General features: G+C 45.6%; 1 protein-coding gene and 1 long non-coding RNA gene across 2 annotated transcripts in view; both read left to right on the top strand.

The window, feature by feature from the left end:
* The window catches only part of LOC143291625 (uncharacterized), a 276976-nt gene that overhangs the window by 129377 nt on the left and 130099 nt on the right, over positions 1-17500 (top strand). The gene's annotated exons all lie outside the window — the stretch shown is intronic.
* Positions 3160-17500, top strand: part of LOC143291471 (uncharacterized) — a 17393-nt gene continuing 3052 nt past the window's right edge. Inside the window, exons 1-4 of the mRNA XM_076601350.1 lie at positions 3160-3276; positions 6879-7092; positions 13627-13701; positions 14978-15087. Of these exons, the coding sequence (XP_076457465.1) occupies positions 6885-7092; positions 13627-13701; positions 14978-15087 (393 nt within the window). The 5' untranslated portion in view covers positions 3160-3276; positions 6879-6884. The remainder of the gene's footprint in view (positions 3277-6878; positions 7093-13626; positions 13702-14977; positions 15088-17500) is intronic.

The raw sequence follows: 17500 nt of genomic DNA, 5'->3' as shown, positions 1-17500 counted from the left end.
GCAGTCGCTACTCTTAAATGAGCAGAAATCTTGAAAGGTCCACACACACACACACACACACACACACACACACACACACACACACACACACACACACACACACACACACACACACACACACACACACACACACACTCAAAAGAAAACCCCCCCCAAAAAAAAACAAGAAAAAAGAAAAACAAAACAAAACAAAAAAAAAAAAAAACAACATTTGCAATGGCGCTTCCTTTCAGTCTGAGCCAATCAGAGATCACTTTATAGAATTGACTGGAAACTCTTTGGATTTCGCCCTTCCCATGCCCTTACCCCATCCACCCTTAATCTCCGCCACTATACTTCCCATCCACCCTTAATCTCCGCCACTATACCCCATCCACCCTTAATCTCCGCCACCATACCCCCCCATCCACCCTCAATCTCCGCCACTATACCTCCCGTCCACCCTTAATCTCCGCCACTATACCTCCCAACCACCCTTAATCTCCACCACTATAGCCCCGTTCACCCTTAATCTCCGCCACAAAAGTCCCGTCCACCCTTAATCTCCACCACTGAAGCCCCGTCCACCCTTAATCTCCGCCACTATACCACCATCCACCCTTAATCTCCGACACTGTACCTCCCATCCACCCTTAATCTCCGCCACTATAGCCCCGTCCACCCTTAATCTCCACCACAATGGCCCCGTCCGCCCTTAATCTCCGCCACTCTACCCTCATCCACCCTTAATCTCTGCCACTATAGCCCCCATCCACCCTTAATCTCCGCCACTATACCTCCCGTCCACCCTTAATCTCCGCCACTATACCTCCCAACCACCCTTAATCTCCACCACTATTATCACCATCCATCCTTAATCTCCGCCACTATAGCCCCGTTCACCCTTAATCTCCGCCACAAAAGTCCCGTCCACCCTTAATCTCCACCACTGAAGCCCCGTCCACCCTTAATCTCCGACACTGTGCCTCCCATCCACCCTTAATCTTCGCCACTATAGCCCCGTCCACCCTTAATCTCCGACACTGTGCCTCCCATCCACCCTTAATCTCCACCACTGTACCACCATCCACCCTTAATCTCCGACACTGTGCCTCCCATCCACCCTTAATCTCCACCACTGTACCACCATCCACCCTTAATCTCCGACACTGTGCCTCCCATCCACCCTTAATCTTCGCCACTATAGCCCCGTCCACCCTTAATCTCCGCTACTATACCCCCATCCACCCTTAATCTCCACCACTATAGCCCTGTCCACTCTTAATCTCCGCCACTATACCACCATCCACCCTTAATCTCCGACACTGTACCTCCCATCCACCCTTAATCTCCGCCACTATAGCCCCGTCCACCCTTAATCTCCGCCATTATACCACCATCCACCCTTAATCTCCGCCACTGTACCCCCGATCCACCCTTAATCTCCGCCACTGTACCCCCATCCACCCTTAATCTCCGCCACTGTACCCATCTCCACTTAATCTCCTCCACTATACCCCCACCCCCACTTAATCTCCTGCTATAATCCTACCTCCCTTAATATCCTCCACTATCCCCCCACCCCACTTAATCTCCGCCACTTTATCCCCCCCCCCTCTTAATCTCTGCTACTATAACCCCCATACCCCTTCAATCTTCGCTAATAGACCCCCCAAACCCCTCAAAACTACGCCCCCCTCCCCCAACCCCCTCAGTCTCCTCTGCTATACCCCCACCCGACTTAGTAATCTCCGCCACTATACACCCCCCCCCACCCCGATTAATCTCCGCCACTTTATCCACACACCTCTTAATCTCCACCACTATACCCCCATCCCCCTTAATCTCCACCACTATACCCCCATCCCCCCTTAATCTCCACCACTATAGCCCCATCCCCCTTAATCTCCACCACTATACCCCCACACCACCCTTAATTTCCACCACTATACCCCCACACCACCCTTAATCTCCACCACTATAGCCCCACACCACCCTTAATCTCCACCACTATACCCCCCACCCCCTTAATCTCCACCACTATACCCCCATCCCCCTTAATCTCCACCAATATAGCCCCACCCCCCTTAATCTCCAGCACTATACCCCCAGCCCACCCTTACTCTCCAGCACTATACCCCCACCCCACCCTTAATCTCCACCACTATACCCCCATGCCCTTAATCTCCACCACTATTGCCCCATCCCCCTTAATCTCCACCACTATACCCTTATCTCCCTTAATCTCCACCACTATACCCCCACCCCCTTAATCTCCACCACTATACCCCCACCCCACCCTTAATCTCCACCACTATACCCCCACCCCACCCTTAATCTCCACCACTATACCCCCATCCCCCTTAATCTCCACCACTATACCCCCATTCCCCTTAATCTCCACCACTATACCCCCACCCCACCCTTAATCTCCACCACTATAGCTCCGTCCACCCTTAATCTCCACCACTATACCCCCCTCCCCCCTTAATCTCCACCACTATACCCCCACCCCTTCAATCTCCGTAACCATACCTCCCACCTTCCTCAATCTCCGCCATGAAACCCGAACCCCTCAATCTCCACTAGCATAACCCCCTCCCCCCACCTGCCCCCCCTCCCCACACTTAATCTCCGTCTCTACATTCCCCCTCACGCCCCCAGTCTCCGCCACTATACCCCTCTCAATTTCATCCACTATACCCCTCTCAATTTCATCCACTATACCCCTCTCAATTTCATCCACTATACCCCTCTCAATTTCATCCACTATACCCCTCTCAATTTCATCCACTATACCCCTCTCAATTTCATCCACTATGCCCCTCTCAATTTCATCCACTATACCCCTCTCAATTTCATCCACTATACCGCTCTCAGTTTCATCCACTATACCCCTCTCAAATTCATCCACTATATCCCTCTCAATTTCATCCACTATACCTCTCTCCACTATACCTCTCTTAATTTCATCCACTATACTTCTCTCAATTTCATCCACTATACCTCTCTCAATTTCATCCACTATACCCCTCTCAATTTCATCCACTATACCGCTCTCAATTTCATCCAATATACACCTCTCAATTTCATCCACTTTTTCCGCTCTCGGGTCAAATTAGAGGATGGGGATGGGTTTCACTGAGCACTGACACCGGCCGCGTCCGTGGGTACAATTGACAATGAGAAAGTGACTTGTTTGTATTATACCTCTTTGGTTTCGGTCGCCAGCGTGTGTTGGAAACTTGACAAGTTGGGCAGCTTGCTAATTAACTTACTCCGCCTTTGGTATCCACTGTAAGTTCTTGATCACATTTACTTCTATTTGTTTTCTATGGTGTGTTCTGGGAGGGGTGAAGGTGGAGGTGGTGGTAGGGTGTTGAATCGTAGCGAGTGTACTTACTTACCGTAATAAATTGCCTTAATCTGTGTAAAAGTATAGTGGGTGTTTGGAGTGAGTTGCAAATTGGATGTGAATTATTGTCTGTGTAATGAAATGTTTGACGTTGATGGAAACTATCATCCAGAACTTCTTTTTCGCAAGTTCTTTTTCGCTTGCTCTCTTTGTCTGTCTGTCTGTCTGTCTCTCTGTGTGTCTGTGTCTGTGTCTGTGTCTGTCTGTCTGTCTCTCTCTCTCTTTTTCTATTCTGTACATAGCTGACTGTAATGTCCAGTGTGTAAGCCTGGATCCAAAAGGAAGGAAGAAATGACGCCTTTGCAGATTTTACGTTTCTTATGGTTGGTGTTTTGTGTGTGTGTGTGTGTGTGTGTGTGTGTGTGTGTGTGTGTGTGTGTGTGTGTGTGTGTGTGTGTGTGAGTGCGCTGTTGAAAGACGTTGGAATCACTAAAAACGAACAAAAACAAAACAAACAACCCCCCCCAAAAAAACAACAACAACAACAACCAAACAAAACAAAACACAAACAAACACGAAACACACACACACACACACACACACACACACACACACACACACACACATATATATATATAATTAGAGAGAGAGAGAGAGAGAGAGAGAGAGAGAGAGAGAGCCCCGTAGAGAGAGTGTGTGTTTTCATATTTGTATGGCTTGTGTCTTATAAACCATAAGGGTTTCATGGCAACACAGTATTCTATTCTATTCCACTCTATCATATTCCATTTCGTTCTATTCCAACGCATTTATTCTACTCCACGCTATTCTGTGCTATTCTCTTCCAGTCCATTCTCTTCTATACATTCTGTTCCATTCCATTATAATTGTATTGTATTCATTTCTATCTTGCTCCATTCTATTCATTTATATTATATTTCATTCCATCCTATTCCATCCCAGTCTACTCTGTTCCACGCTATTCTGTTCTGTTTCATTCCATTCTATTCTATCCATTTCTGTTATATTCCATTCCATTCTCTTCATTCCATTCTATTTCACTCAAGAGTATCCCACTTTAGTGTATTCTGTTCGACTGTAGTGTATTCCATTCTACTGTATTCCGAGTCCATTCCATTCTATCCCACTCTATTGCATTCCACTCTATTGTATTCTATTCTATTGTATTTTATTCCATCCCCCCCCCATTCCATTTTATTCTGTTGTATTTTACTCCATTCTAGTTCATTCCATTCTATTCCAATCTGTTCTACTCCATTCTACTCCACTCTATCTTATTTTTATTCAATTCTAATAAATTATATTCCATTCTGTTTTCTTCTTCTTCTTCCCTCAAGGCCTGACAAAGCGCGTTGGGTTACGCTGCTGTTCAGGCATCTGCTTTGCAGATGTGGTGTAGCGTATATGGGTTTGTCCGAACGCAGTGACGCCTCCTTGAGCTACTGAAACTGAAACTGAAAATCTTCTTCTTCTTTTTCTTCTTCTTCTTCGTCTTCGTTCGTGGGTTGCAACTCCCACGTTCACTCGTATGTACACGAGTGGGCTTTTACGTTTATGACCGTTTTTACCCCGCCATGTAGGCAGCCATACTCCGTTTTCGGGGGTGTGCATGCGAGGACTGTTCTTGTTTTCATAACTCACCGAACGCTGACATGGATTACAGGATCTTTAACGTGCGTATTTGATCTCGTGCGTGTGTACACACACGAAGGGGGTTCAGGCACTAGCAGGTCTGCACATATGTTGACTTGGGAGATCAGAAAAATCTCCACCCTTTACACACCAGGTACCGTCACCGAGATTCGAACCCGGGACCCTCAGACTGAAAGTCCGACGCTTTGACTACTCGGCTGTTGCGCCCGTCCTAATGTGTTCTATTCCACTCTATTCTGTTCCATTCTACTCCACTATTTTCTGTTCTATTCCATTCAGCTCCACTCTATTCTGTTCTGTTCCATCCTATTCTGTTCCATTTTACTCCACTCTATTCTGTCCTGTTCCATTCTACTCAACTCTGTTCTATTCTGTTCCATTCTACTCAACTCTGTTCTGTTCTGTACCATTCTACCCCACCCTATTCTGTTCTGTTCCATTCTACTCCACCCTGTTCTGTTCTGTTCCATTCTACTCCACCCTGTTCTGTTCTGTTCTGTTCCATTCTACTCCACCCTGTTCTGTTCCATTCTACTCAACTTTGTTCTGTTCTGTTCCATTCTACCCCACCCTATTCTGTTCTGTTCCATTCTACTCAACTCTGTTCTGTTCTGTTCCATTCTACTCAACTCTGTTCTGTTCTGTTCCATTCTACTCAACTGTGTTCTGTTCTGTTCAATTCTACCCCACCATATTCTGTTCTGTTCCATTCTACTCAACTCTGTTCTGTTCTGTTCCATTCTACTCCACCCTATTCTGTTCTGTTCCATTCTGCTCCACCCTATTCTGTTCTGTTCCATTCTACTCCACCCTGTTCTGTTCTGTTCCATTCTACTCCACCCTGTTCTGTTCTGTTCCATTCTACTCAACTCTGTTCTGTTCTGTTCCATTCTACTCCACCCTATTCTGTTCTGTTCCATTCTACTCCACCCTGTTCTGTTCTGTTCCATTCTACTCCACCCTATTCTGTTCTGTTCCATTCTACTCAACTCTGTTCTGTTCTGTTCCATTCTACTCCACCCTGTTCTGTTCTGTTCTGTTCCATTCTACTCCACCCTGTTCTGTTCTGTTCCATTCTACTCCACTCTATTCTGTTCTGTTCCATTCTACTCAACTCTGTTCTGTTCTGTTCCATTCTACTCAACTGTGTTCTGTTCTGTTCAATTCTACCCCACCATATTCTGTTCTGTTCCATTCTACTCAACTCTGTTCTGTTCTGTTCCATTCTACTCCACTCTGTTCTGTTCTGTTCCATTCTACCCCACCCTATTCTGTTCTGTTCCATTATACTCAACTCTGTTCTGTTCTGTTCCATTCTACTCCACCCTGTTCTGTTCTGTTCTGTTCCATTCTACTCCACCCTGTTCTGTTCCATTCTACTCAACCTTGTTCTGTTCAGTTCCATTCTACCCCACCCTATTTTGTTCTGTTCCATTCTACTTTAATCTATTATGTTCTGTTCCAGTCTATTACATTCTACTCCACTCTATTCTGTTCTGTTCCACTCTGCTTCATTCCATTCTGCTCCACTCTGTTCTGTTCCACTCAATTCTAATCCATTCTACTCCACTCTGTTCTGTTCCACTCAATTCTAATCCATTCTACTCCACTCTATTCTGTTCTGTTCCACTCAATTCTAATCCATTCTGCTCCACTCTGTTCTGTTCCACTCAATTCTAATCCATTCTACTCCACTCTGTTCTGTTCCACTCAATTCTAATCCATTCTACTCCACTCTATTCTGTTCTGTTCCACTCTACTCCATTCCATTCTACTCCACTCTATTCTGTCCTGTTCCACTCTACTCCATTCCATTCTACTCCACTCTGTTCTGTTCCACTCTGTTCCTCTCCATTCTATCCCTATCCAGCCAACAATGAGCAGCAACACCAGCAGCATCAATTCAGCAACACCAACAGCAAGGGAAGGCGGCGGTGCCGGCAGTGCCGTGAAGACCATGAACACCCTGGAAGCCCCCGCGGTACACGGGGTGCATCGGGCGCCCTCACCCGGGGTGGACGTGCACGCCGTGCTGGGTGTGCCTAGACCCAAGCGCGGCTCCAGCGAGGAGGCGGCTGCCGCGGGTGAGTCAGTGTGACCTATACTAGGTTAGGCTCTATATAAGGGGTATAAAACTCTGCGTCTGATGCCCCCCTCCCCTCCCCATCCCCCAAATCGGAGTATACACGTAAAAGCCCACCCGTGTACACAAGAGTGAACGTGGGTAGTTGCAGCCCACGAACGAAGAAGAAGAAGAAGAAGAAGAAGAAGAAGAAAAAGAAGAAGAAGAAGAATACTTACTATAATAGCCACTATCCTACGTCAGATATCTAGCTCTAAGCACTTTACAAACACCGTGTTTGATACTTATTATAATACAGCGGCTAGGGTAGGTCAGATACCTAGCTCTAAGCACTTTACAAACACCGTGTTTGATACTTATTATAATACAGCGGCTAGGGTAGGTCAGATACCTAGCTCTAAGCACTTTACAAACACGGAGTTTGATACTTATTATAATACAGCGGCTAGGGTAGGTCAGATACCTAGCTCTAAGCACTTTACAAACACCGTGTTTGATACTTATTATAATACAGCGGCTAGGGTAGGTCAGATACCTAGCTCTAAGCACTTTACAAACACCGTGTTTGATACTTATTATAATACAGCGGCTAGGGTAGGTCAGATACCTAGCTCTAAGCACTTTACAAACACCGTGTTTGATACTTATTATAATACAGCGGCTAGGGTAGGTCAGATACCTAGCTCTAAGCACTTTACAAACACAGTGTTTGATACTTATTATAATACAGCGGCTAGGGTAGGTCAGATACCTAGCTCTAAGCACTTTACAAACACTGTGTTTGATACTTATTATAATACAGCGGCTAGGGTAGGTCAGATACCATCTCTAAGCACTTTACAAACACCGTGTTTGATACTTATTATAATACAGCGGCTAGGATAGGTCAGATACCTAGCTCTAAGCACTTTACAAACACGGAGTTTGATACTTATACAGCGGCTATCGAAGGTCAGAGACCCAAGCTGTAAGCGCTTTATAAAGGCAGAGTTTGATGCTACTTACATAACGCCTATCCTTGGTCAGAGACCAAGCACAAAGTGCTTTACAAACACAGAGTTTGATACTTATATAGCGAGTGAGTGATCATGATGATGATGTTGACAGATACTTACATACATATATACATATATATAGCGCCTATCCTCAATCAGAGACCAAGCACTAAGTGCTTTACAAACACGGGATTTGATACTTGTATAGCGCCTACCTATACTTATATAGCAATATATATATATATACATCATATATCTGTATCTATATCTAATGATGTATGGCGCCTCTCCTCGGTCAGAGACAAGCTTTAGGCGCTTTAGAAACATGAAATTTGATACATACACGGCGAGTGAGTGATCATAATGATGAAACAGATACTTATACATACATATACCGCATATCCTCGGTCAGATCCAAGCTCTAGGCGCTTTACAAACACATGGTTTGATACTTAAAGAGCGAGTGAGTGATGATGATGATGATGATGATGATGACATAGTTATATGATAGCGCCTATCCTAGATCAGAGACCAGGTTCTAAGCGCGCTTTACAAAGACATAATTTACTACTTGTATAGTATCTCGGAGACCAAGCTCTGAGCGCTACACAAACACGAGTTTGATATATATATATATATATATATATATATAGCGCCTATCCTCGTTCAGAGACTAAGCTCTAAGCGCTTTACAAACATGGAGTTTGATACTTATCATTTAGCGCCTGTCCTGGGTCAGAGACCAAGCTCAAAGCGCCTTGCAAACATATTGTTTGATGCTACTTATATCGAGCCTATCCTCGTTCAGAGACCAAGCTCTAAGCGCTTTACAAACAAGTTGTTTGATACTTATCATTTAGCGCCTGTCCTATGTCAGAAACCAAGCTCTAAGCCCTTTACTTCTTCTTCGTCATTCGTGGGCTGCAACTCCCACGTTCACTGGTATGTACACGAGTAGGCTTTTACGCGTATGACCGTTTTTACCCCGCCATGAAGGCAGCCATACTCCGCTTTCGGTGGCTAAGCGCTTTACAAAGACAGAGTTTGCTGTTTATATAGTGTCTGTCCTAGGTCGGAGACCAAGCTCTAAGCGCTGTTACAAACATGTAGTTTGATACTACTTATACAGCGCCTTATAAATACGAACTCATTTGCGCAACAGGCTGCCTGCCTGGCTAGAGCCTGCGACTGACTGCTGTCATTCCGAGTCAGTCAGGTTTCACTTCATGCTCACATACACACTCAATGACTCATCCAGACATGTAACAATTGTTTTACGTGTTTGACCAATTTGTTTATTTACCCCGCCATGTAGGCAGCCATGTTCCGTTTTCGGGTGTGTGTGTGTGTGTGTGTGTGTGTGTGTGTGTGTGTGTGTGTGCTGGGAATGTTCTTGTTACCATATCCCACCAAACGCTGACATGGATTACAGGATTTTTAACGTGAGTATTCGATCATCTGCGTGCGTATACACACGGAGGGGGTTCAGGCACTAGCAGGTCTCTGCACGGATGTTGACATGCCAGATCGGAAAAACCTCCACCCTTTACCCACCAGGCGCTGTTACCGAGATTCGAACCTGGGACCCTCAGATTGAAAGTCCAACGCTTTAACCACTCGGCTGTTGCGCCCGTCAAGTCCTTGTCTTGTTCATTGTCGTCCATTTTCTTCCGTCCCCCCCCTACCTCCCCCTCCACCTCCTCTACCCCTTTCCCCCTCCCTTCCCCAACATGAGTTGGCCATTGTACTCGTTTGTCATTGTTCGTGAGGATAATCTTCCGTGTGCAGATTCTCTCTCTCTCTCTAATAACAATTATATTAAAACAATGTTATAACAATTATAACAAATGTTCTTTGTTTATATATATATATATATATATATATATATATATATATATATTGTATTATCTATTATATATATTATTTATATATGTCATGATATGATTATTCATATAGACAAGAATGTCTCAATAATATTTCAATCAATGCATGATGTTTTTCGTGAATCTGTGCACTCCCATTGTTATGGGCCAGAGTCCCTACGATTAAAACATTTCTCGACCTTGACTCTCTCTCTCTCTCCCCACCTCTCTCTCTCTCTCTCCACCATCTCCCTCCCTCTCTGTCTGCCTTTCTCTCTCTTTGTCTCCCTCTCTGAGCAAAGGCCTACCCACCCCCTCTCTCTCTCCACCATCTCCCTCCCTCTATGTCTGTCTGTCTGTCTCTCTTTGTCTCCCTCTCTGAGCAAAGGCCAACCCACCAGTCTCTCTCTCTCTCCACCATCTCTCTCCCTCTATGTCTGTCTGTCTGTCTCTCTTTGTCTCCCTCTCTGAGCAAAGGCCAACCCACCGTCTCTCTCTCTCTCCACCATCTCTCTCCCTCTATGTCTGCCTTTCTCTCTCTTTGTCTCCATCTCTGAACAAAGGCCAACCCACCCTCTCTCTCTCTCCACCATCTCTCTCCCTCTATGTCTGTCTGTCTGTCTTTCTTTGTCTCCCTCTCTGAGCAAAGGCCAACCCACCAGTCTCTCTCTCTCTCTCCACCATCTCTCTCCCTCTATGTCTGTCTGTCTGTCTCTCTTTGTCTCCCTCTCTGAGCAAAGGCCAACCCACCAGTCTCTCTCTCTCCACCATCTCTCTCCCTCTATGTCTGTCTGTCTGTCTCTCTTTGTCTCCCTCTCTGAGCAAAGGCCAACCCACCCCCTCTCTCTCTCCACCATCTCTCTCCCTCTATGTCTGTCTGTCTGTCTCTCTTTGTCTCCCTCTCTGAGCAAAGGCCAACCCACCAGTCTCTCTCTCTCCACCATCTCTCTCCCTCTATGTCTGTCTGTCTGTCTCTCTTTGTCTCCCTCTCTGAGCAAAGGCCAACCCACCAGTCTCTCTCTCTCTCTACCATCTCCCTTCCTCTCTCTCTCTCTCTCTGTGCAAAGGCCTCGTCTACCGTGGCTCCCTGTGTGTGTGTGTGTGTGTGTGTGTGTGTGTGTGTGTGTGTGTGTGTGCGTACGTGCGCGCGCGCACGCGTGTGTGCGTATGCCACAACAGATTTCCTTATATGAAATTCAGGCTGCTCTCCCCGGGTAGAGGAGACTGAGCGTGTTACGACAGTGCAGCCCCCCCCCCACCTCCCCCTACACCCGCACCCTCCCTTCCCCATCTCCCCCCCCCATATTTTTCTTCTTTTTTTTGTTTGTGTTCTGTAATCAGGTGTATTTACTATACTAACAAAGTGCATTTTTACAAAACAGATTTTTTTTTTTGGGGGCCAGGGACGACCCTTTTAGTTTGCCATGGGTTCTTTAACGTGCGCTATAAAGTGCATGCTGCATACACACGAACGGTACCTCAGTTTATCCGTCTCATGCGATTGACGGCTGACTACAGCGTCCAGACAACCACTGAAGGTCTAGTGGGAGACAGGGAAAGAAACATCTGGGGCGTGTGGGATTCCATCCTGTGTCATCAGATTCTCTCCCTTTCCAGGATTTGATCCTATCGCATCAGATTCTCTCCCTTCAAAGGATTTGATCCTGTGCCATCAGATTCTCTTGCTTCCCAGGATTCCATCATGTGCCATCAGATTCTCTCCCTTCCCAGGATTCGACCCTGTGCCATCAGATTCTCTCGCTTCCCAGAATTCCATCCTGTGCCATTAGATTCTCTCCCTTCCCATGATTCGATCCTGTGCCATCAGATTCTCTCCCTTCCCAGGATTTGATCCTGTGCCATCAGATTCTCTCCCTTCCCATGATTCGATCCTGTGCCATCAGATTCTCTCCCTTCCCAGGATTTGATCCTGTGCCATCAGATTCTCTCCCTTCCCAGGATTTGATCCTGTGCCATCAGATTCTCTCCCTTCCCAGGATTCGCTCCTGTGCCATCAGATTCTCTCCCTTCCCATGATTTGATCCTGTGCCATCAGATTCTCTCCCTTCCCAGGATTCGATCCTGTGCCATCAGATTCTCTCCCTTCCCAGGATTCGCTCCTGTGCCATCAGATTCTCTCCCTTCCCATGATTTGATCCTGTGCCATCAGATTCTCTCACTTCCCAGGATTGTATTTGTACTTTGTATTTGTATTTCTCTTTTTATGTATTTGTATTTCTCTTTTTATCACAACAGATTTCTCTGCGTGAAATTCGGGTTGTTCTCCCCGGGGAGAGCGCGTCGCTATACTACAGCGCCACCCAATGTTTTTTTTTTTTTCCCATGCGTGCAGTTGTATTTGTTTTTCCTATCGAAGTGGATTTTTCAACAGAATTTTGCCAGGAACAACCCTTTTGTTGCCGTGGGATTTTTTACGTGCGCTAAGTGCATGCTGCACACAGGACCTCGGTTTATTGTCTCATCCGAATGACTAGCGTCCAGACCACCACTCAAGGTCTAGTGGAGGGGGAGAAAATATCGGCGGCTGAGCCGTGATTCGAACCAGCACGCTCAGATTCTCTCGCTGCCTTGGATTTAATCATCAGATTCTCTCGCTTCCCAGACCTGTATTTGTATTTGTATTGTGAATTCGGTCTGCTCTCTCCAGGGAGAGCACGTCGCTACGCTGACAGCGCCACCCATTCCTCTCTCTCTCTCTCTCTCTCTCTCTTGTATTTTTTTTCTGTCTGCATTTTCCTGTCGGAGTGGGTTTTTCTGCAGAATTTTGCCAGGAACAACTCTTTTGTGTTGCCGTGGGTTCTTTTACGTGCGCGCGCTAAATGCATGCTGCACACATGGGACTTCGGTTTATCGTCTCATCCGTCCGAATGACTAGCGTCCAGACCACCACTCAAGGTCTAGTGGAGACGGAGATAATACTGTCGACTGTGATTCGAACCAGTGCCCGGCGCTGAGATTCTCTCGCTCCCTAGGCGAACGCGTTACCTCCAGGCCAACACTCTACTAAGTGGACGCGTTACCAGTAGGCCATCACTTCATGGTATTTATATTGGACCATGCACAGCAAAGAGAATAAAACAAATTAAACGTGAATGTCTTTAAAAAAAAAAGAAGAAAAAAAAAGGGCTGGCATGTTCAGTTTTGGTGATCTGATCTGCTGTTGTTTTGTGGCTGTTAGGAAATGAACCAGTGGGAGTTCAGTGCTGCCAAGATCCCGTACGTTTGTGCAGCATGCATTTAATTAGCGAACGTTAAAGAACCCACGGCAAAAAAAAAAAAAAAAAAAAAAAAAAAAAAAAAGGGAAAGAAATTAAAACGTATTCCTTGGCAACTTTCTGCAGAGAGAGAAAAAAAAATCCAGTCTGATTAACTTGTGTATGTGTGCTGCTGTGTGCTGTGTGACTGAAGTCTCAGAGAATGACACAGGAAACATTCGAATGATGAGCACTGAGGCGCTCAAAGTCAGCTGTCAGTGGACTCTGCCCAGGTAGCCATCCTGTAGTTCAAATGTCGCTGTGTTGGTAAAGTGATGATAGTGTTTAGTCTCTGCCCTAAGATAAGCGTTATATACTACTCTACTACTACTGCTACTACTACTACTACTACTACTAACACATTGACCATGTCAGCGGTCATTTATAACGTTCTGTGTTTCAGGTTCAGATTCCGATGACGTCAGTGACAGTGATGACGACACAGAGGAATGGCAGGAAGGAGTATATGACGTCATGGGCAAGTATATTTTGTCAGTTGCTGTTGTTGCTGTTTCTGTTGTTTTTTTGAGGAAGTGGGGTGTGGTGGGGTGTGGTGGGGGTAGGGGTGGGGAGTTGGAAGGGGGGGAACGGGGGTGGGGGTGGGTTTACGTGTGTCAGTGAATTTAAGTGAGTCTGTGCAATCACATGGATTCTGTTGTCTGTTTTGGTGTGTGTGTGTGTGTGTGTGTGTGTGTGTGTGTGTGTGTGTACACACAGGAAAGTGATGACACAAAGCGATACAAACATGCAAAAATTTACGTTGGCATTTTCTCGGTCATGCCAAGGGAAATAAACATAGCAAAAAAGAAAAAAACATGCAAGACTTATTCCCCTTTTACGAAACGCTGACGACGCGCTCCATTGTTTAACATTTGAAAGAAATATATTTCCCCAGAAAAAACTCATAATTCCACTTTTTCAGTTTAACTTTTGTAGTGTCTCTCAGCTCACAGTCGAATGTAACATACATTATGATGAAAATGACAAAGGCTAAACTGAAAACTGAACAAGTGGAATTCTTCTACGTTCGTGGCCTGCAACTCACACGTTCACTCGTATGTACACGAGTGGCCTTTTACGTGTATGACTGTTTTTACCTCGCCATGTAGGCAGCCATACTCCGTTTTCTCGGGTGTGTGCATGCTGGGTGTATTCTTGTTTCCATAACCAACCGAACGCTGACATAGATTACGGGATCTTTAGCGTGCGTATTTGATCTTCTGCTTGCATATACACACGAAGGGGATTCAGGCACTAAGCAGGTCTGCACATTATGTTGACCTGGGAGATCGGAAAAAGTGGAATGAAAACACTACACTGACGAAAGTAATAAAGCTTAGCATCTTGATTTATCAAAAAGTAAAAGAAATTATGATATTTATTTTAAAGACAAACTAAGAAGCACTATTTCCGAATACTGACGACACAATGTGACAGATTTGTCATGACTGATATTATCATAATTAATTCTTCAATGATAGTTTCCCTGTAAAAAAGAGAAGGGATTTTACGCCTCCAATATTATTTCTTCCCTCGTCTCCCCAATCCCTTATACTATATTTTATTTTATTTTGTTTTATTTTATTTTATCTAGATACTTTTTAAGTTTATTTTGTGATTACGGAAGAGTTGTTCCAATAGTTGCTACACACACACACACACACACACACACTATCGACATCCTTACAGACTTGATCAGTGCTCTAACCACTAGTCCACAGCCCTTGATAGTCATGGTGTGTGCTCTGAGGCAGATGGGGAGGAGGACGAAGAACACAAAGAACTACGCACACAGATGAACTCGGAGAGCGCCACCCGTACACGTCACAGCCTCGTTCCCATCTTCACCGCCTGTTGTGCTGCAGTGAGTGATCTCCCTTGGTCTTCTTCTTTTTTTTTTTTTTTTTTTTTTTTTTTCCCTCAAGGCCTGTCTGAGCGCGTTGGGTTTCGCTGCTCGTGAGGCATCTGCTTGGCAGATGTGGTGTAGCGTATATGGATTTGCCCGAACACAGTGACGCCTCCTTGAGCTACTGAAACTGATACTGTCTTTTCAGAGATAGATAGATAGATAGAGAGAGAGAGAGAGAGAGAGAGAGAGAGAGAGAGAGCAGAGCACGTCACAATACGGGTACAGCCTTATAAGGCAGAGTCTTTCAACCAGACTGTTTGTGGGGTAAGTATGTATACATACCTTTATGCATATGCACACACAAAGGGATCATGACGTCAGAACTTTACACATTCCGGACATACATTACGGCGAATGGATTAAGACGTCAGAACTTAAGACGTTCCGGACATACATTACGACGAATGGATTATGACGTCAGAACGAACAGTTTCCGGACATACATTACGACGAATGGATTATTACGAAAGAACTTAACACACTCAACAAGCAGTACGACAAATGGATCATGACGTCAGAAATTGACACATTCCAGAATACATTAACATTACAACTGGATTATGACGTCAGAACTTCACACATTCCGGACATGCAGTACAACAAAATAGATTATGACGTCAGAACGAGCACTTTTCGGCTATTCCGGATATACAGTGTAACAAACGGATCATCAATGACGTCAGAACTAACACACGCCTGTTTGAAATTCACCTCTACCTATTGTCTTTGACAATACGAGTAGAATACTACATATGTGTGTATGTACACATATATAATTGCAATAGCCGGGCGCAGTAGCCGAATAGGATGGAACAGAACAGAATAGAGTGGAGCTGAATGGAATAGAACAGAAAATAGTGGAGTAGAATGGAACAGAATACAGTGGAATAGAACACATTAGGACGGGCGCAACAGCCGAGTAGTCAAAGCGTCGGACTTTCAGTCTGAGGGTCCCGGGTTCGAATCTCGGTGCACCTGGTGGGTAAAGGGTGGAGATTTTTCCGATCACCCAGGTCAACATATGTGCAGACCTGCTAGTGCCTGAACCGCCTTCGTGTGAATGCGCACTCAGAAGATCAATTACGCACGTTAAAGATCATGTAATCCATGTCAGCGTTCGGTGGGTTATGGAAACAAGAATATACCCAGCATGCACACCCCGGAAAACTGAGTATGGCTGCCTACATGGCGGGGTAAATAAACAAAAACGGTCATACACGTAAAATGTTACATGTCTGTCTGAGTGTGTATGTGTGTGCGCCTGAAATCTGATTGAATGACACAGGAAACGAATGATGAGCGCCCAGTGGCAGCCGTCAGTCAGCTCTACCCAGGTAGGCAGCCTGTGGTGCAAATGATCTCGTGTATGTAAAGCGCTTAGAGCTTAGTCTCCGACCGAGGATAGGCGCTATATAAGTATCCACATCAATCAATCAATCAATATGTTGTTGATGAGGTGATGTGTGAAGAAGGCCTGGAGAGGGAGGGTGAGACTGTTTCTTTGACTCAGCACTGTGATTATAATTGTGTACTATTTGGGTTGAGTGATGTTCGATCAAATTCTTATTAGGCCCAACGCTCAGTTTATGTATTTTGTATTTGTATTTGTATTTCTTTTTATCACAACATATTTCTCTGTGTGAAATTCGGGCTGCTCTTCCCATGGAGAGCGCGTCGCTACACTACAGCGCCACTCATTTTTTTTTGTGTGTGTATCTTTTCCTGCGTGCAGTTTTATTTGATTTTCCTATCGAAGTGGATTTTTCTACAGGATTTTGCCAGGAACAACCCTTTTGTTGCCGTGGGTTCTTTTACGTGCGCTAAGTGCATGCTGCATACGGGACCTCGGTTTATCGTCTCATCCGAATGACTAGCGTCCAGACCACCACTCAAGATCTAGTGGAGGTGGGGTGGGGAGGGAGAAAATATCGGCGGCTGAGCCGTGATTCGAACCAGCGCGCTCAGATTCTCTCGTTTCCCAGGCGGACGCGTTACCTCTAGGCCATCACTCCACAGAGATTTACATAAGCGTAAAGCTGGGCCAACAGCAAGGTGCGAGCTGTATGATCATCAATGGTTTCTCCATTGCAGTGGGATGTCATTGACAGCTTAGTCTTTCGTGAACTGAGGACAGTGACTCTTAGTGGAGCGATGGCCTAGAGGTAACGCGTCCGCCTAGGAAGCGAGAGAATCTGAGCGCGCTGGTTCGAATCACGGCACAGCCCCCGAAATTTTCTCCCCTCCACTAGACCTTGAGTGGTGGTCTGGACGCTAGTCATTCGGATGAGACGATAAACCGAGGTCCCGTGTGCAGCATGCACTTAGCGCACGTAAAAGAACCCACGGCAACAAAAGGGTTGTTCCTAGC

This window comes from Babylonia areolata, chromosome 17 (assembly GCF_041734735.1).
Source record: "Babylonia areolata isolate BAREFJ2019XMU chromosome 17, ASM4173473v1, whole genome shotgun sequence".
Lineage (NCBI taxonomy): Eukaryota > Metazoa > Mollusca > Gastropoda > Neogastropoda > Buccinidae > Babylonia > Babylonia areolata.
The sequence above is the reverse complement of the archived record's forward strand: the minus strand, read 5'-3'. Positions and strand labels throughout refer to the sequence as shown.